General features: G+C 31.9%; 2 protein-coding genes across 2 annotated transcripts; one reads left to right on the top strand and one right to left on the bottom strand.

Moving 5' to 3' along the window:
- The first annotated feature begins 2,018 nt into the window (after window positions 1–2,018).
- OVA2 (tRNA synthetase class I (I, L, M and V) family protein) lies at window positions 2,019–10,001 on the top strand. Its single transcript, XM_078997409.1, has 22 exons — window positions 2,019–2,295; window positions 3,094–3,265; window positions 4,081–4,235; window positions 4,322–4,423; window positions 4,696–4,765; window positions 5,097–5,209; window positions 5,307–5,375; window positions 5,442–5,549; window positions 5,716–5,860; window positions 5,996–6,227; window positions 6,349–6,635; window positions 6,713–6,849; window positions 7,415–7,562; window positions 7,697–7,828; window positions 7,945–8,073; window positions 8,173–8,300; window positions 8,393–8,557; window positions 8,661–8,786; window positions 8,864–8,937; window positions 9,021–9,273; window positions 9,353–9,532; window positions 9,603–10,001. Exons 1-22 carry the CDS (start codon window positions 2,272–2,274, stop codon window positions 9,846–9,848), a joined length of 3,195 nt encoding a protein of 1,064 aa, XP_078853535.1. The 5' UTR covers window positions 2,019–2,271; the 3' UTR covers window positions 9,849–10,001.
- A 3,920-nt stretch (window positions 10,002–13,921) lies between these two features.
- On the bottom strand, window positions 13,922–19,580 carry LOC145048826 (putative histone-arginine methyltransferase 1.3). Its single transcript, XM_078997445.1, has 15 exons — window positions 19,117–19,580; window positions 18,367–18,429; window positions 17,829–17,931; window positions 17,349–17,492; window positions 17,074–17,177; window positions 16,869–16,967; window positions 16,708–16,777; window positions 16,534–16,630; window positions 16,366–16,420; window positions 16,152–16,235; window positions 15,961–16,038; window positions 15,747–15,850; window positions 15,476–15,648; window positions 14,415–14,569; window positions 13,922–14,332 (listed from the first exon to the last, which is right to left on the bottom strand). Exons 1-15 carry the CDS (start codon window positions 19,318–19,320, stop codon window positions 14,249–14,251), a joined length of 1,617 nt encoding a protein of 538 aa, XP_078853571.1. The 5' UTR covers window positions 19,321–19,580; the 3' UTR covers window positions 13,922–14,248.
- Window positions 19,581–19,846: the final 266 nt, after the last annotated feature.

Raw genomic sequence — 19,846 nt, 5'->3', positions numbered from 1 at the left:
TTTGGAGTTTTGGGTTTGACTACATTAGAGGAGTTCTACTGTGGGCTCTATATCCATTGCAAGGTTGATGAGTACTTGATCTAATTATTAAGAGGCAAGTGTTATATTCTTTTAGTTTGATATTAAAGTATGTTGTTAAAACTAGTAAACCCTAGATTCTCGGATGCATGTGCCCTTAGGTAAAAATGTTGATTATTCTGCTACCTTTAGATGGTGTACTTGATACTAATAATCCCCAACACCCATATGGAACCCTAGGCAAGCCGATATTTACTTTACTTTTAACTTCTGTAATTCTCTCAATGATGCATGATCACACTTTTATTTCAAGACTCGATCACAATCATGCTTACAATTTAATCATAATAATAATCATTTGACAAATTTCATATAAAACATGTACATTTTCAGACATCAATCACAAGCTTGTAACAAACTCTTTCTTTTCAATTCATTTCAAAAATACTTATCATTCAATCGCTAAGCTACTCTTTAAAAACAGTTCATAAAAATCAAATATACATGTCATATTGTTCAAGTCATTTAACATATCTTATATCATACTTTCATCTTTTGAAAATCACATATATATATAGGTGTAATCAATGCTTACTGTTGTAAAAAGAATCATAAAACATATTTCTTAATCCATTAAGCCATGCATTCTTATTTAAGAAGCTCCATAAAACTCACATTGTTAGTTAGTGAAAACTAACTACCACTTTGGATTTTATCCTTCACTTGATGCATCACCGAGGGTAATAAAGTAGCATGTTCTAGATTGTCAAGTGAGTAAGTAGTCACACCAATCAGAGTAAGAAAAAGTCGTTAGGGTCAAATTTTGATTAGTTGGTAAAAAATACCTTGGTCGGGTGTGGTTTTGAGATAGAACAATATTTTGTGAGCAACATCTAAATGATGTTATCAATTGATGCAATTAAAATATATTATCATGTTGCATTTCATCCTAGGGAAATCTCCAGAAAGTTCTAAAATTTTACCCTAATTTACGAAAAAGCCATAAACTAAAATTTGTTTACAAAAAACATGAATTACCAGTAAAAATGGCAATTTGACCCATTTTTCAGGTTTACCGGTTTCATTACTTACATGTTTCATTAAAATCTCATTATTTTACCCTAATTTACGAATAAGTCTCAAACTAAAATTTAGTGACGATTTACCCCTTTTCTCCATCAAACATACATTTTATCAGTTTCATTGTTGATTTAGAGACGTAGTCGTTATATTAGTTGATAAGATTGATACGATGAGTTATATAATACTACATTTACTGTAAAATTTGATATTCATCTTATTGGCTCATTTATGAGTATGTATCTAGGTCAACAATGAAACCAATAAAATATGTGTTCTCATGAAAAATAAAGGGTAGAAAATGAGTTGATATCTGATGAGATGGATATATTAAGTTACATAAAATTAGATAGATGATTTGAAATTTCTTATAAACGTAAAAAAATGACGTAGTTGTTGCTAGTTTATGTAATTATTGCAGTCTTCGTTGGATGCATTTTATATTCCAAAAAAATATACAATATATCAAGATATTAAGTTTTATGGTAAACATAACATTATATAACCCAACATATTCATCTTATCAGCTCATTTAATTACTAGACGTCCAGATTAGCAATGAAACCGATAAAATATATGATATATGGAGAAAATTGTCAAATCATCATTAGATTTTAGTTTGGGACTTATTCGTAAATTAGTATAAAATAATGAGATTTTAATGAAACAAGTAATAAATAAAACCGGAAAAATTGGTCAAATCGTTACTTTTATTTATAATTCATGTTTTTTCATAAATAAATTTTAGTTTTGAGATTTTTTTCGTAAATTAAGATAAAATTTTAGGAATTTTATTCTGTTGTAGATAAAATGAAACCTAACTACACATTTTGTATAAAAATGTCAAGCAAATTGAAATACATGAACTATTTGCATAAAATGTTAAAAATGAAACATATATTTCGTCAAATCGAAAACCAAGAAGTATGATTCGTTAATTTCGTCAAAATACATGACCTCTTGTTTGCGCATCTATGGGAGGTAGTATTTGAAGATATCAGTACCAAGCGCAGAGAAACGGCCAGCTCTTCCTTTCCTTTTCACTTATCCAAACACAAAATCCCTTCTTTCTTTCTTTGATAATGGAAGCTCTCAAGCTTTTGAAATTAACCATAACAGGATGAACCATTAGCAGACTCCAAATCCACCTCCATACGAATAAAACTATTTACAATGGCGATGCAAACTTCGCACACCGTAAGTATCATACATATATGTGTTTGCCTGTGTTTACAACTTCTGAGTTCACTTCTAAATTGATGGGATATATTGAAACTTTAAACGACTTAAAGGGTGTTCTTTTCTTAATTGAGTTGCATGCCAGCTGTTTGATTATATTTCTGCTTGAAAACTGCTGCAAATTGCCCACGTTAATGATACTCAAATGTTTGAATTTTAACTAGGGGTTGTATTGTAAGCATATTCTGACATCTTCGTGATGACAAGTGTCTTATGGAATCGCTAGTGTAAAAAATTGGGGCTATAACAGTGTAGCGATTGTACGTTCTTATGAATAGAAATTCGACATACTAGTCGAGGCCCTGAATTATACTCGTTTAAAATTGATACTTCTTGAATGTTCATAGAGTTTAGATCACTATGGCTTTGTTAGCTTATGAGAATTGGATTGCACACCAACTGTTTGATTTAATGTGTACTTGAAGTGGGCTCTGAATTAGTCACCTCAGCAGGGTTCAAAGCTATGTACTTTTGACATGAGTTTGTAGTAAGATTTTGATACTTCATAATGTAAATAGCCTTCCAGACATGCCATTGATTTAATGAATGTTTGAAGTCTGGTCATCTACCCTTAGTTTGGATGTCAAAAGTGTGTGAATCTGTTTTAAGGTTGTTCGTACCATATTTTATGAAATATAAGTGGAATCCGAAGTTTATAAAGAATCTTACATGCTTAAAGTCCAGTTTCTTATTGATTCTTGTTTACATGTTGATTTTATTGAATTCAACTAATCTTATGCTACAAAAACTGTTCAGGTTCTGTCATTGAGAAGTTGCTCATCGTTTACAAAATCATCTTCATTCAGAAGGATTGATTTCAGGATATGTTCTTCCATTGAGCTCTCATCTCTCTTCCATTTTTCATATTGCACTGTGTCAAAAAGAAGGTCTCGTGGGCCCGTTATGGCTGCAAAGAAAGAATCTAAAGGTATATACCTGATTACATTTTTTAAAGAGCTTTTAGGGTTGTTTAGCTGGATGGGAATGGAATGGAGTGAACGTGGTAATTGAGTAAGAAAGATACTGGAATCGGTGATTACATTCTGTGATCATGACACGAATGAAAAAAAAAAAAAAAAAACTTCATATGATTTTGTATGTGTAAATACAGTGTATAATATCAACTCTTTTCTATAGATTTTTTACTTATAAGAGTAAATTACAAAAATCGTCCCTGTGGTTTCTGATTTTTTCCTTGTGCTTTTTCATGATTTCATATCGATTTTGGTCCTTATTTCAAGGTTTCATGGAGCAAAATTGACATGAAACCTTGAAGTAAGGACCAAATTTGGAAAAAAGTTTAATTTGGGATTAAAAGGGTAAAGATTTATCTAAAACCACAGGGACCTTTCTTGTACTTTACTCTAAATAATATTTAATGAACTTCTGCTCAAAAAAAAGAAAAATTTAAAAAGAAGCTTGATAAAAGTTCAGTAAAACCCAAATAAGTTGTAACAAAAAATTTTATTTTGTTATTTGGTAAAAAAAAAAATAGAACTGTAATGTATGTAAAGTATTGAAAATTTGAAAAAATAATGTTTCATTATAAAGTTATCTTTCATTGCATTTCATGATGGAATGAAAGTTAACAAAATGGAAAGAATCAGGGTCCCATTCCATTCCATCAGGCAAAACAATTAGCAAAGTCTCATTACAATGGAATAACCGATTCCATTCCTTCCTTCCCTGATTCCCTGACGCCAAACACTACCTTACTAACGATCCATGTATTACATTGTTTAGGAACAAAGCAAGGAGATGGAAAATACAAGCACACTGTTGATCTTCCTAAAACAACTTTTGGTATGAGAGCAAATTCTTCAGTAAGGGAACCCGAAATCCAGAAATTATGGGATGAAAATCAGGTTTTCAAGAAAGTTTCTGAAAAGAATAACGGGGTCAGTTTTGGAAATTATTCAAGTTCATCTTTAAATTTTTCTTATTCTACTCTTATCTGATATATTTTTTTTCTTGCTTTTAATAGGGAACTTTTGTCCTTCATGATGGTCCTCCATATGCTAATGGTGATTTACACATGGGACATGCATTAAACAAGATCATAAAGGATATTATTAACCGATATAAGGTATGATTTGATGTGATTGTGTATTTGTGTTCACTTATTGAAGGATAGAAATGGAATTTTTTCTATCTTCAATGATTTTTGTGCTATGTTCAAATCCTTTTATAGTGATAATGCAAAAGGGTATCCTAGAAAATGATTTTAGTCAAGTTTTATGTGTGAAAATGTGCTTTATAGTATAGATACTATGCAAGTATGCATATGATGAATGTGTATGAGTGTATCTAAACTTCTATTAGTTATTTATTTTTTTATTTTTTTTATTTTTTTGACAGCTTCTTCAAAACTGTAAAGTTCATTACATTCCAGGTTGGGATTGCCATGGTCTACCCATTGAGTTGAAAGGTAAGTGATAGTTTGTTGCTTCTTCTTCCATTGAATAATCTTTTAAATTAAGATAATATTTATATTATCTTCTGTTTTTCTTTATGTTAATATGATATTTTGGTCATTTACTGAAAAAGAAGAACGAGGATGAATAGTGAAATCCATTAACCATGGAATCTGAAGGATTCCAACGTAATGGTAATGGAATTCCTTCCATTTGGCAACCCTGGAATGGAATCTCGAATTCCGATTCCATCAGATTAATGCAATTCAACAATAAAATCTGAATAATCTTTTAAAGCTTATATTAATTAAGACTTAAGAGTAATTTTCTGTTGAATTATCTTAGTATTGCAGTCATTGGATCAAGATGCCAGAAACGGATTGACACCAATAAAATTAAGAGCAAAAGCAGCTAAATTTGCTAAAGCAACAGTCAAGGCACAAATGGCATCATTCAAGGTCAATTTATTATAATTCTTTATTAGTATTATTAAGAAAAAAAAAAAAAGATAACATTAAACATATATAATATATAATATATATAATATGTCTACAGAGATTTGGAGTATGGGCAGATTGGGATCATCCTTATCTCACTCTTGATCCAGAATATGAAGCTGCTCAGGTACTGATGCCAAATTATTATAAATATTATTATTATATTATTATTTAATTATTTTGTTTTTTCTAGATTGAAGTGTTTGGGCAAATGGTTTTCAAAGGGTACATATACAGAGGGAGAAAGCCAGTGCACTGGAGTCCTTCATCACGCACTGCTCTTGCAGAGGCTGAATTAGAGGTAAACAGATAAGATTATGATTAAAATAAATAAATAAATAAATAAGTTTTTAGTTAATTTCAAGAAAACAAAATTATAATTTAATTCATATCATGAAATCTGTAATAAAAATAGGATACATTACATATATATAGAGTGTCTTATTTTCCTTGGAAGTTTCTTGCAGTATCCTGAAGTCCATGTTTCAAAGAGCATGTATGCAATTTTCAAATTACTAACTACTCCAGCTAAAGATGGATTACTTGATGAATTTCCCAAATTGTCCCTTGCAATTTGGACCACAACTCCTTGGACAATTCCTGCAAATGCTGGTATGTGTCCACCTTCATAGTTCATATAATCATGTATCATGTGAGTTTTTCTTTTTCTTTTTCTTTCTTTCCTTGAACAACTTTTCTGCAATCAGTTGTTTATCTGTAGTTTTTCTTTTCTTGTTTTTTTTTCAGCTGTTGCAGTGAATTCCAAGCTCCAGTATGCCATTGTTGAAGTGCAATCACCTTCACCTGATGTTACTTCATCTTCTGAAGATGGAAAGAAGAGAATTGGTAGTGTTTTGAAAGGCTCTGAGATACCATTTTTCATTGTTGCACTTGACCTTGTGTCAACACTGGAATCCAAATGGAATGTGAAACTTGCTGTTAAGAAAACCGTTTTGGGTTCAGATCTTGAAAATTGCAGGTATACTTAGGTAGGAATGGAATCATTCATTCCGATTCCATCCAACCAACAAGTCTCACAGTTTCATGTTTTTATTAAAGACTTACTTTTTTTTTTTTCTGAAATTACTTATTTTGAACAGATATGCACATCCAATAAATGGGGAAGAATGTCCAGTTGTGATTGGAGGAGATTACATCACAACAGAATCAGGAACTGGACTTGTCCATACTGCCCCTGGACATGGACAAGATGATTATATAACAGGATTAAAATACAATTTGCCAATAATATCCCCAGTAGATGATGAAGGAAAATTCACTGAAGAAGCTGGAATCTTTAAAGGGCTTGATGTGTTAGGAGATGGGAATGCTGCTGTAATCGATCACTTGGATCAACTTTCATCAATTCTCATGGTGGAACCTTACAGTAAGTTAGTTATGAAGACACCATTGAAATGGTTTAATGTAAAATTTACTTAAATGCCCTTGTTTTCTTGATGTTAGAGCATAAGTATCCTTATGATTGGAGGACAAAAAAGCCTACGATTTTTAGGGCAACTGCACAATGGTTTGCATCTGTGGAAGGGTTCAGAGAGGCTGCTATGGATGCCATTAGTCAAGTAGTATGGACTCCATCTCAGGTACTAAAATTGTTCCAGTTCTTTCTGACTTTTTACATTTTTAGTCCAAAATCCAATGCTTTTTCAAAATTGGTCCTTATTTCAAGGTTTCATATCAATTTTAGTCCCTAGAACCTTGAAATACCAAATCTGAAAAAGGTTTGGTACATAAGATAACATATAGACTAAATTACTAAAATGGTTCCAGTTCTTTTTGATTTTTACATTTTTAGCCCAAAATCCAATGCTTTTTCAAAATTGGTCCTTATTTCAAGGTTTCATATCAATTTTAGTCCCTAGAACCTTGAAATACCAAAACTAAAAAAGGTTTGATCCATAATATAAATATATATAGACTAAATTACTAAAACGGTTCCAGTTCTTTCTGATTTTTACATTTTTAGTCCAAAATCCAACGCTTTTTCAAAATTAGTTCTTATTTTAACATTTCATATCGATTTTAGTCCCTAGAACCTTGAAATACCAAAAGTGAAAAAGGTTTCAATTATTTTGAACTATAATAAACAAATAAATGAAAGTAAATTGCTATTTCTTGCATTTAAAAATCATAACTTCTGTCATTCAGGCAGAAAACAGAATTTCTACAATGACTTCAAGTCGTTCAGATTGGTGTATATCGCGTCAAAGAACATGGGGTGTCCCAATTCCAGTCTTCTATCATGTAGAAACAAAGGAGCCTCTGCTAAATGAAGACACTATTGATCATATCAAAAGTAAGGCTGTTGTTATATAAACCTTGATTACTTTCTAGATTTATAAAGTTACATGAAAAGGAGAGGAAAAGAGCTTACTTATGTATATTGAATTCAACATCTGATGATTGTATTTTTTTTTTTTTTTTTTGTAGCAATTATTTCCCAAAAGGGTAGTGATGCATGGTGGTATATGAAAGTAGAAGAATTGCTTCCTGAGAAATATCGTGATAAAGCATCAGATTATGTGAAAGGAACTGATACAATGGATGTTTGGTTTGATTCAGGTACATTACTAGTTTGTGTTAAAAGTTAAAAGTTTTATTCAAAAGCACAAGGACCATTTTTGTAAGGGCATTTCAGTCATTTACAATTCCGAGTATTAAACATGAAGTAATTGCAGGCTCTTCTTGGGCTGCTGTTTTGGAGACCAGAGAAGGGCTTCATTGGCCTGCAGATTTATATGTAGAAGGCACTGATCAACATAGGGGTTGGTTCCAAAGTTCTTTATTAACCAGTGTTGCTACAAAAGGTATATTATATTTAACATGTTTTATTATTATTATTATTATCTTCATTATTGTGGTTATTTCTTATTCTTATTCTTATTTTATTGAATTGATTATCACAGGAAAAGCTCCATATTCTGGAGTTATAACCCATGGATTTGTGCTTGATGAGAGAGGTTTAAAAATGAGCAAATCCTTGGGTAATGTTGTTGACCCACGTTTGATAATTGAAGGAGGCAAGAATCAAGAGGTTTGAATTCTTCCTATTCTATTTCTGAAATTACAAAAAGTAAAACATTAATCTTTTAGTAGCAGATTAAGTGTTTTCAGTTTTCTTTACAGGAATCACCTTCTTATGGAGCGGATGTTCTTAGGCTTTGGGTCTCAAGTGTAGATTATACAGGAGATGTTCTAATTGGACCTCAAGTTCTTCGCCAAATGTCTGACATTTATAGGAAATTAAGAGGAACTTTGAGGTTTCTTTTGGGAAATCTTCATGATTGGAAAGTATGTTTTCAACTTTTCCAAATCGAATTCAAAGTATACTTGAAAAGACCAAAATACCCCCATTGAAATAAATAAAACATAAACATTTTTTTTTTTTTTGCAGGGTGAAAATGCAATTTCATATGAAGAACTTCCTGAGATCGATCAGCATGCTCTGTTTCAGCTTGAGAATGTTGTGAAGAGCATTAAAGAAAGCTATGAAAGCTATCAGTTCTTCAAAATATTCCAGGTAAAAAAACAAATATTCCTAAAATCAAACTCATCAAAATCTTTAAAACATTATTCTTTTTGTTCATTTCTCAACAGACAATTCAAAGGTTTGCCATTGTTGATCTCTCAAATTTCTATTTCGATGTTGCCAAAGATCGCCTTTATGTTGGGTAAAACTTTTCCTCCAATTAACACCCTTATAACCAATTAATCTACACAAAGGGTAAAATTTGACAAGTTGGTTATACTTCAGGGGTGCTTCAAGTTTCACAAGAAGAAGCTGTCAAACAGTGCTTGCAATTCATCTCCTCTCCATAGTTAGAGTCATTGCTCCAATCTTACCTCATTTAGCTGAAGATGTGTGGCAAAATCTCCCTTTTCAATATACACTTGAAAACACTAGTGATATAGCCAAATTTGTCTTCGAGTCAAAATGGCCTCAAGTTAATGAAAAATCCATTTCATTTCCCCAACAACAAATTGATTTATGGGGGAAAATACTCGAGGTATTATTATTCTTATTCTTATTATTATTTTATAAATATAATTATCATTGAATCTAATCTGTATTAATTTATTTAATAGTTGAGAACCGAGGTTAATAAAGCACTGGAGACAGCTCGCACAGGTAAACTCATTGGTTCGAGTCTCGAGGCAAAAGTTTACCTCAACTCATCCGATGATGTTCTTTCTGAGAAATTAAGGAACATGTGTGAAGCTAAAATTGATGCAGATTCACTTCATCGAATATTTATAACGTCTCAGGTATTTATTTATTTTTTAATTACTATTTTAAAACGTTACACACTTGTGTGAAATTCAAATCAATTTGTAGGTGGAGATTCTGTCTAGAATGGAGGATGCACCAAGTGAAAATATAATACCATATTCAGGGGAATATTTAATTGAAGGAGATAAGAAAATATGGATTGGTGTATCAAGGGCAGAAGGGTCAAAATGTGAAAGATGTTGGAACTTTACTCCACAAGTTGGTTCTTTTCTTGATCATCCCACACTTTGCAAACGTTGTCATGATGTTGTTGCTGATCAACCACTTCCTGCTCTTGCAGCTGTTAGTTAAGTTAAATGTGAGAAATAGCAACATACTTTGATTAGAATACATAGTTAAATTATTTGAGGAATAATAATTGCATAAAATTTTAATTCATATTATACTGAATTATTTGTTTTCACAATTAATTGATTTCCTTCAATTGTTTTTGAAGTTTATGTAGGGAAGCTATTGTTAAAATCTATTTATAGTTTGTTTGTGGATGTAACTTTGATTAATTTGATGAGTGAATTATGTTAAATCTTTGTGTTATTTATTTTCTTTGTTGTGTTTGTGTGTGTTTATTGACTCTTAATCTTATCTTTTAAGGGATTCCAATTCTTTTCAAAACATATGTACAGCTAAAACGGCCACTTAATAAAGGTAAATTGATATAAAGATAAAGAAAAATAAATAATAAAAGCAATGTATATCTTTAAACAAAATGTATACACATCTATGTCGTTTACATTACATGTTAAATGATTTTTTCAAATAGTTAAAAAAAGAAGGTTATATATCATCCAAACAAACCGTTAATTTAAAAAAAATAATAATAAAAAAAAAATTCAAACTGTGAAATCTTAAAATAAAATATTTCATAAAAAATATTTTAGTTTTTTTTGGATGATAAAACAATAATAATTTAGTTAAAGTTTTAAATTTTTTGAAAATGTAAGTATTATTTGAGATCATATGAATATAAGTAGTTTTTAATTATAAATCATTTCATAACCCCCCCCCCCCCCCCCCCCCCCCCCCCAAAAAAAAAAAAAAAAAAAAAAAAACCTTAACGACATAATATAATTGACGATTATTACGATAAAAATGGATGATTACGTTAGTGGTAAACCGCATGTCATGTATCGCTAGATTACATATCATGTGTCATTAGTATCTAGAATATGACGTAAAGTTTGTAAGATGTAATATAAAGTGTGTAACCCGTATAGAATAAACAAAATGTTTTGAGTATGTCCCCCCACCAAGATACACACACAAATGGAATATAAGCAAGCCAAGAAGAAAGAATAGCTATGTAAGGAATGCTCATTCCATTTTTCTCTCATGTATATCGTAAGGATCCAATAAATTTTATATGTTCATGTTACATTCACTTTTAAACTCTTTAAAGAAAGTGCTTGCACCATTTTCCCAAGAGAAGATTGGCCATCTCGCCTCAAAAATTGATAGGACCAATGACTTCCCGCATGCTAGCTTCATACATGTACATAACCATTATTATGCACACATTAACTTCGTGTATATGATCGATTCAGGAGATTAAGTTGCAGAAACTATTCCGGATTTTAATGCATTACTTAGTTTTATCTTGTAATTTAGTCAAATATAACAGACTAGGCCTAGGTTACTTGTATCAATGCATAACTATCGAGGATTTTCTTATAGCACGCATAGAAATCCTTACATTAATCGGTTTGTATAAAACCAAAATTTATAACTTTCTCGATATTAAAATGTCTAAGATCGCGACTTTCTTGTTCTTGCAAGTGAGAAATGGAAATGATTCCCCGAAGGCCAAGTACTTACCAAAGGTTTAGTTCGATACTTTAGTAAAGATTCCCTTTTTCTTCAATATTTTTATAGTTTTGTTTGTTTGTTTTCACTCTCTCTTGGATCAATCTAAAGCTCATCAGCGGGGATCATCATATGAGCAAACCTAATGGATTTTGTTGATAATTTCATTTCCATTTATTGTGTTTTGGAGCATCTATAATGCATGATTTAATGGAACATTTGAATGAGGTGGAATGTCCGGTTGGCATTGAATGTATTAAAATATTGTGAGATGTTAAGTTGACATTCAATGGATTTTAAGTTCAATAGATATAAGTCATTAAATTGTTTTATGAAGAAAAAAATTTATTAAACGTAGAATTCAACATATTGTAAGATTTAAATGATAAAGTTATATGAAAAAACAGGATGTTATGTGGTAATCTATTAAACTATATAGATAACATTGTGGATGCCCTTAACAACAAGCTTTAATGATAATTTAATATACAAAATGAACATCCTTCCACGTCCGAACATTCTCTCTTCATCGCCCCATGCATTATGCCCATTAACCAACTCTACCTCCTAACTTTGTTGTCGGAAACCTAATTTGGACATGTCCATACCATTGTAGTCTTCATTCCCTCAAAATTTCAATGTCAAAACCACTACCAACATATTTTTAATTGTTGTGTTCAATCCAACAAAGTTTTACCGTATGTCCACTGCAACATCCTCATTTATGCTAACTCTATCTTCTTTTTACATTTCTTACTTGGACAAAATACATATTCATGCATTTTCCCATAAGACAACTTGAAATTTTCCCATAAGTTTCATAAGGACCTACTTGTCACGCAAGACTCATGTAGCCACCTCCACTTTACCAACCGGACTTTATGCAATCTATAATGTCAACCTCCACACTCCCTCAATTATGGATCATAGAGCCCGCGTACTTAAAATTCACATTTAAATGTGGACTTGTTTTTTTAGAACAGAAATCTACACCACCATTCCACTCCCCACCAAAACTGCACCAAATATAATGAAATGTCTTAATAGTGATGATCTATAAAGTCTTTCATCTTAATCATGGTTGTCACTTCTTTTTCATATAGCGCCACCTTATTTTTACCACAATTTTCTAAAATGTTGCCCCACACACACAATGAATGGTTTGTCATACCATGTCATATTTATTTTTTAATTAACATTTTAATATAGATAAAAACTAAAAGTTTCATCGATTGAAATTCAAAATACATAAAAAAAAAATTATTGTTTGATTGCACTTGGATCAAAACATATACTTACATTACATTAAGTAGTATAATTTATACAAATAAATATATAAATGAAATGTGAAATTTAAAAATGTAAAAACCTAAAAAATGCATAAAATGAAATTTAAAACCTAAATAGTTACAAAATACACAAAATGGAAGAGGTGTTTTTATTGTGGTAAAATTAGATGATGATGATGGATATTATTTATAATGTTTAAAAAAAATAAAACTTAGAAAATAGTAAGAGAGAGAGAGAGAGAGAGAGATAGTTGAAGTAAAAAAGAGAAAGAGGGAGGGGGATGCCAGTAGAATATTCCTTATTTATTCACTAACCGATAGTGAAATAACTCCACGTGCATTAAAACATTATAAATTTTTAAACAACCCTTCGAAAAAATTTCACATTATCTAGTTGAATTACCTACGAAACTAAATAAGCAACTTTGCAAACATATCATGCGTACACCAATACATAATTGTAGTCATTATAATGAAAATACAGAAGAAACGCAATTCATGAAAGTAATGGACGAATAACAACAAACAAGCAAAAATAAAAAGGTGAAGTATTAGTAAAAGGATTCAAAGAAGTAATCAACAAAGATTCACTAGTTACATAAGCAATTATCAAATAAAGCATTAACAATGTAATAATATAATTCTATCGTTTTTAATAATATAAGTTGATTGTCATTTGTAATCATGTAAGTGGGAAAATAAAGGTGTTGAACTCGGCCAAAGCCACACACCAGGGATGGTGTGTGTCATGGCTTAGCTAGCAAACCGTGACCTAAACCACAACCACTCCCTCAAGCCTAAACCTTTCTCTCCCAATGTCCACTTTCTAGGTATCCAACATAGCAATAACTTTTGCAATTTCTTTTCGAGCAATCATTACTTGAGGAATGAAGAAAAATGCGGCCACTTTAATCATACAATTCCAAGTTGTAATTTAGGTGTAGTTATATGTTAATAACAACTTTAAAGGACTCTCATAGCTGGAAAGCTCTTTAATAATTTGTGATACATTGTAGACATTATGCTCTTTAAAACAGTATCAGCTTTTACCAATTTTTGACCCAATATAGCATTAATGTGTGGTATGTGATGGGTATTTAAATTTGGCCAAAAATCCTTATTTCAAAAATGTTTTAATGCTACTTGCATTGGAATGTCATTATATGGTGTTTACTCGCATTTCAAAAATGTCAACAAAGTTGAACTATTTAAAAGACATGAATGCCCTTTATCACACTCCGCATCAAAAACAACCTACAAAGCTCACCGAATGGCTTTTTCATGGGAACACCATTCAACTTCTTTAAAGCTAGAAATTAATTATTAGTCAACATAGTGTAGTAGTTGCGAAGAAGACTCTAAAGAGTAAAAAAACAATAAAAAGGTCAACCAAGTCGACCTAATTTACAGGCATTGAAACAAATACAATAGTAGTAGTAAAAGGGCAGTCTTGGAAAGAAGCGGTGTGACATTTTTCATTTTCGTGGTGCCTTGTATAATGTTACATCATGGATGGATCCTACATTTCTGAGAGCTTTGACTTTGACCATTTGTATAAATATAAATAGGTCTCAACCCTCAAATGCATTTCTTCATGAATCCTCAATGAATCTGGACACTTGAATCATTGGATGGTTGTTGGATGAAATCCGACCCATCTTCATCCAGGGATGGAAGGTGTAAATCCTGAAAAAACAACACAAGGACATAAGGTTGACTAAATTGCAAAAATGGTCCCTGTGGTTAGTGAGTTTACTATAATTTGTACCTGTGATTGTAAGAGCTGATTTGGCTGCTGCTGATCTTGGGCGGATGAGTAGGCTTGTGGTTGAGACATTCGATAATATGGCTCTTTTAGATCCAGTCTGCAGCTTGATGTTTGTAGTATTCCTCCTTGTTCAGCACCCGGGCCCCACATTTTAGCTATACAACAATTCAACACAAAAAATCATCTTTTTTTAAATCTTCCAATTACCAATATTCTATTATGTGTAGAGGGCATTTACGTCTTTTGTACAAGTTACCAAAGGTTCCACCTTTTACAAGAAATTTTGTCCCGTCCAAAAAGGTGGGAGATGGACTCCTTCTCGATCTCCCGTATGTACAAAAGACGTAAATGCCCTTCTCATCCTCATCTTTTTTTTTTAAATCTCCCAATTACCGATATTCTATGATGAATAGAGGGCATTTATGTCTTTTGCACAAACAAGAGGTTCCACATTTCACAAGAAAATTTGCAAATTTTTTGTCCTGTCCAAAAAGGTTGAACAAGGTAAGACATGGAGTCGCTCTCGATCTCAATCTCCCATATGTGCAAAAGACATAAATACCCTTCTCATCCTCCTCAACGAAAATAGCCTTGGAAAGCTTGTCTAGTCCTTGTGTAACAAACGCAGCCTTTGGCTGCGTTTGTTGCATGTGATTGGACTTACTAGACAAGCTTTGCAGGACTATTTTCAATGATAAGGATGTGAAGGGCATTTACGTCTTTTGTACATACGGGAGATCGAGAGGGAGTCCATGTCTCACCTTGTTCCACCTTTTTGGACAGGACAAAAAATTTGCAAATTTTCTTGTGAAATGTGGAAACCCTCGTTTGTGCAAAAGACATAAATGCCCTCTATTCATCATAGAATATTGGTAATTAGGAGATTTAAAAAAAAAAAAAAAAAAGAGATGAGAATGAGAAAGGCATTTACGTCTTCTGTAAATACGAGAGATCGAGAGGAACCTATGGTTTGTACAAAAGACGTAAACGCCCTCTACTCATGGAAGATTTTAGAAAACATGTTAGGAAAATTGAAAGAAGTAAGGATAATGAAAAGGAACCTGATAGGGTGAGGTTAATTGTGTAACTCTGAGCACTGTGTGCAATCATGTGAAGATGACCAGTTATTTCTTGACCAGGCATCACATAAATTGGTTGTGACAGAACACAACGAAGTTGATACCAGTGAGTTGTGGGTGCACCAGGGGCCGTCGTCAACCACCTTTGCACTGTGCTGTAATAATGTAAGTCAACATACAAAATTATTATTATTATTATTTTTTTTTTTTCTTAACAACTAGAAAAAATATATATATATAAATAATTTATTACCTTCCATTGAAGAGAACATCAAACCAACATGCTAAACCATGTATCCTTGTGCCCACAGAAGCAGTGAATTTCAGTGGAATGTCAATTTCATACAAATCCTCTTCCTGTAAATGAAATAAGAAAAAAATATATATATCCAGGATTCACATTCATTTAATAATATTATTATTTTTTTTTATCCATAATGGCAATGTAATAAAAAAAATGGGAATACCTTGACAGTAGTAAAATTGATGACATGGGAAACAGCAGGAGCCACTAATAACCTCGGATCAAAAGCATCAACCACTGGCTGAAAACATCATCAAACACAATGTTGTCATATTAAGAATTACATTATTAAAAATTAAATTATTAACTGGATGTATTTAATATTTTAATGTGTGAAATGGAAGAAAGAGAAACCTGTGAAAAATATCCTTGGAATGCAGTTCCATGTAAAGCTGTTAAATCAACCCCATAATAGTTTTGTTGTTGCCAAAAGAGAGCCTGGATAACAAGTGTATATTTTATAGAGATAAGAAACATAAAAACTAATTTTTACAAATAATAATCAAAATATCAACCAACAAAAAACAAATAGAATGAAGAAATGATATTAGGAACAAAAAGTCCATACCTTGTTTGCAATCTCAACATACAGATACTCATCACTGAATGGTGCCATATGAATTCTGCAAAATAAAAACATTAATTTTTGTTTATTATATCAAAAATAGCAATGAAAATTGATTCGATTATAATTTATATTTATATATACTCTCAAGATGCAAGTTTAATTAATCACCTTCCAACAGTAGGGAACATTTTCCCATTAGGAACAAGAAATCGATCTCTTGCAATCACATATGATTCCAACATTCTTTCATTCACTAACAATGTGCCTGTAAAAAGTAGAATATCATAAGTGAAATGGTTGTGATGGGTAGGGGTAGGGGTAAAACCGTAATTCTTATCTTACCCATTGGTTCTGAGATCAATATATCTGCTTTTTCAGGCAATTCAACATCTTCCACTTTGCCCTTGATAACCTTCATTTCAGAAAACCACACAGCACCCTTCTATTAAAGCAACCAGATTTACAGGTAGCTTAAAATGTACTAAAAAGGGTAGGGGTAAAACCGTAATTCTTTGTCCCAAAATAGGATTCCCAGCAATGAGCTTCTGAGCATAGTCAGCCATTTCAGATGCTTCCACAGCATAAACATGTTTAGCACCAGCCTAATAAACAACAAAAATGTGATTTTAGTCATTTAACTCATTATACATGACATTGTAAATTGTAAATGAAAGAATGTTGGAGGGTATAAGTGTCTTTTTGTAACACCTGAGCAGCAAATAAGGATAGTATGCCACTTCCTGCACCTACATCAACCACTACACGCCCAACAAAATCTGCTTGGTTTTCAATTACTGCAGCATAATAGGATCCTGAAAATAGAAACATTATCATGTATTTTAGCTCCAAAATAATGTACTTTTGTAACTGTTTATTATAGTTTATAACATTAAGTCAAAAGGAAACACAAATATATAGTTTATAACATTAAGTCAAAAGAAAAAAACAATAGAAACACTGAACAAGAAGGAGATTATCTTGACCTGTTCTCACATAATCCTGCAACATATTTTGCTGATGAAGCAATTGTCCATAGTAATGGAAATACATTTTTGCAGAAGAAGCTTCTATTTTATCATCAAACTTGCTTTTAGAAGAAGAAAGTGTTCCATTTGGTAGATCTGATTCTGTAAAAAAAGGAAATAATTAGCTCCATTTAGTAGTATTTAGTCCTTTACAATGCAATTTGCATAAATGTTTTTGGAATTTGGATATGATTCTCTTCTCTTTTTTTATTTTTTAATCTATGTGAAAAGAGTAGCACAAACTGATGGTCTTAAATAAAGCAAAGATGTTATTCACATCAAAAACTAAACCTCATGAGATATCATATGACATATGCTCCAAAATACTAATCATTACATTTTAGATTAATATACATTGGAAAGTGAAAGGTATTATCATGAAGAAGGATTTAAAAATTTTGAAAAAAGCTATTATTATTATACATACAAATTACATACCTTGAATAACCACTTCTGTTTTCCATTGCTCAAATGCACCATGAAAGGAGCTATTTTCCTCCTCATCTTTAAATATAATAGTTATTCCCTTCGAATAAATTTTCTGAATTTAACATTAAAATATTAATTTATGCAAATTGGACTTACAATACTGTTAAATGCAGAAACAGCATATGTTCTTATAGGGATAAATGCAAAAAAGCAACATACTTCCAATAATTTTGTTTATTATAGCATCAAATGCTAATTTCTTTCTATCATAGCAATATACCTTTCTTTCTTTCTTATTAAGAGGCTGAATCTTGAATCTACCCAAATAGAGCATTGTGCTTTCAAAAAAATCTTAGTAGGAGTGTAGGACAAAATACTCTGACAATATACACAATTATAGCAATAAAAAGTGCTTTGTAATTGAATGAGATGCTATGATTGGGTAGATTTTTCAAAGAATAGTGTTGTAATAGGAAGAAATGAAGGCAAAATGTTGTAATAAACAAAAAAAATGAAAGTGTGTTGCTTTTTTTCATTTGGATCTTACCTCTTTGGTGGTTTCAGAACCTTCTGATACACAAAGAGATTGAACTTCACCCAATCTGAAAAGCTTAAGCACCCAAAAGTATAAACAGTGAGCAGATGAACACAAACTAAATACAAAACTTTAGGTACTCAAATTACAATACTAAAAAGCATGATATATCATCACAATTTACAAGCTTATAGTGAATTAAAAGTGCTCCCTCCACTCCAAAACTAGAGTCCACTTTGCAGTCTTTATAGTGTTAAATGACCCAATGTAGTCAACTATACCACGTATCCTCATATCATATAAATGGGGCCCATAAAATGGAAATGAGAAATCAAAAGAGGGAAGGCAAAAAGTGCTCAAATTTACAGCTCAAAATGCATATAGTTATATACTTTGGAAGGTGGATTCTGACAAAGGGGGCACTTGGAAAGAAAAATGGTGAGAAAGCAATCCCTCAAGGGGGTAAAAGACCACAGGTTTTACCCTACGATGTCATAAATGGTAATGTTGTAAGGTTAAATCACATCCAAGTACAAATCAAGCAGGATATGAAACAGAGACTAAAATCAAACCAAAAGCATGCTCTTATTGAGAATAAGTTAATCAAAACAACACATATGATCAGAGTCTAGTTGCTAAACTTTGAACATCAAGAAATACAACTACGTAACCGAAAACAAAAGGGTCGGATTCCAATAAATTGCAAACTTCCGTTAACTATCAAACTAATAACGAATCAAAGAGGCGATGGAAGAGAGATACCTGAGTGGTTCGAAGGTCGAAGTGAATAGAGTGTTGTCCGTCGGGCTCTAATAAGAACCGTAGCTCCGGGAACCCTGAAGCGGAACCAAATGTCGCCGAAAGTGGACCAGAGACGGAGTTTGGTGGGTTTGATGAGAGCAAAGTAATAGAAGCAACAGTGAAATTCTGATGGTGCTTCAGATTTTCACCTGGTAGAGCAGCCATGTTGTATTGGAGCTTACTCTGTTTCAGTCGCTAGATTGCGTGTGCATATATGTTGGAATCGTCTCTTCCTCTGTCTGTATATATATGTATGTATATATAATGTGGGTGCGTGTGAAATACAAGTTAGGGTTTATGGGTTTGGAGAGAGAAAGCGCGAAGGTTAAAAGAAAAGTGGAGATTTGAGAGAGAGAGAGAGAGAGAGAGAGAGAGGGCCGCAGTCACTCTTGCTTTCGTCCGCTCCTTTGTTCTGGCTGGGTTAGCCTGGATCCTCCCATTTTGAAAGTAAACCCAAAAATATCAACTAAAAACAAATATGGCCAACCCCAATTAATGTCCTATTTTGTACACTTAGTTTTTAAGGTTTTCATAGGAAATAGTATATAAATAACTCATTTTGTCTATACAATTTTCTCATATATGTTATAATTTTTCAATTGAACTATCTAAATGATGTTCTCATACCAAGTAGGTCGATTTCATTAAAGAATCGTTGTAAAATATAAAATGACTAAGTTACTTTTAATGT

Source organism: Lactuca saligna, chromosome 5, assembly GCF_052625555.1.
Source record: "Lactuca saligna cultivar CGN05327 chromosome 5, ASM5262555v1, whole genome shotgun sequence".
NCBI classification, from domain to species: Eukaryota; Viridiplantae; Streptophyta; class Magnoliopsida; order Asterales; family Asteraceae; genus Lactuca; species Lactuca saligna.
Note: the sequence above shows the minus strand (reverse complement) of the source record. Positions and strands in the feature narration are given on the sequence as shown.

What these genes read in the sequence shown, in the direction of transcription:
- OVA2 (XM_078997409.1), top strand. Translation starts at nt 2,272, where the DNA reads ATGGCGATGCAAACTTCGCACACC. An exon ending in CACTATTGATCATATCAAAA is followed by an intron (nt 7,563 to 7,696) that starts GTAAGGCTGTTG and finishes TTTTTTTTGTAG; the next exon opens with CAATTATTTCCCAAAAGGGT. An exon ending in GGATGTTTGGTTTGATTCAG is followed by an intron (nt 7,829 to 7,944) that starts GTACATTACTAG and finishes AAGTAATTGCAG; the next exon opens with GCTCTTCTTGGGCTGCTGTT.
- LOC145048826 (XM_078997445.1), bottom strand. Translation starts at nt 19,320, where the DNA reads ATGGCTGCTCTACCAGGTGAAAATCTGAAGCACCATCAGAATTTCACT. An exon ending in GCAGGATTATGTGAGAACAG is followed by an intron (nt 17,178 to 17,348) that starts GTCAAGATAATC and finishes TTCTATTTTCAG; the next exon opens with GATCCTATTATGCTGCAGTA. An exon ending in GATGTTCTCTTCAATGGAAG is followed by an intron (nt 15,649 to 15,746) that starts GTAATAAATTAT and finishes ACATTATTACAG; the next exon opens with CACAGTGCAAAGGTGGTTGA.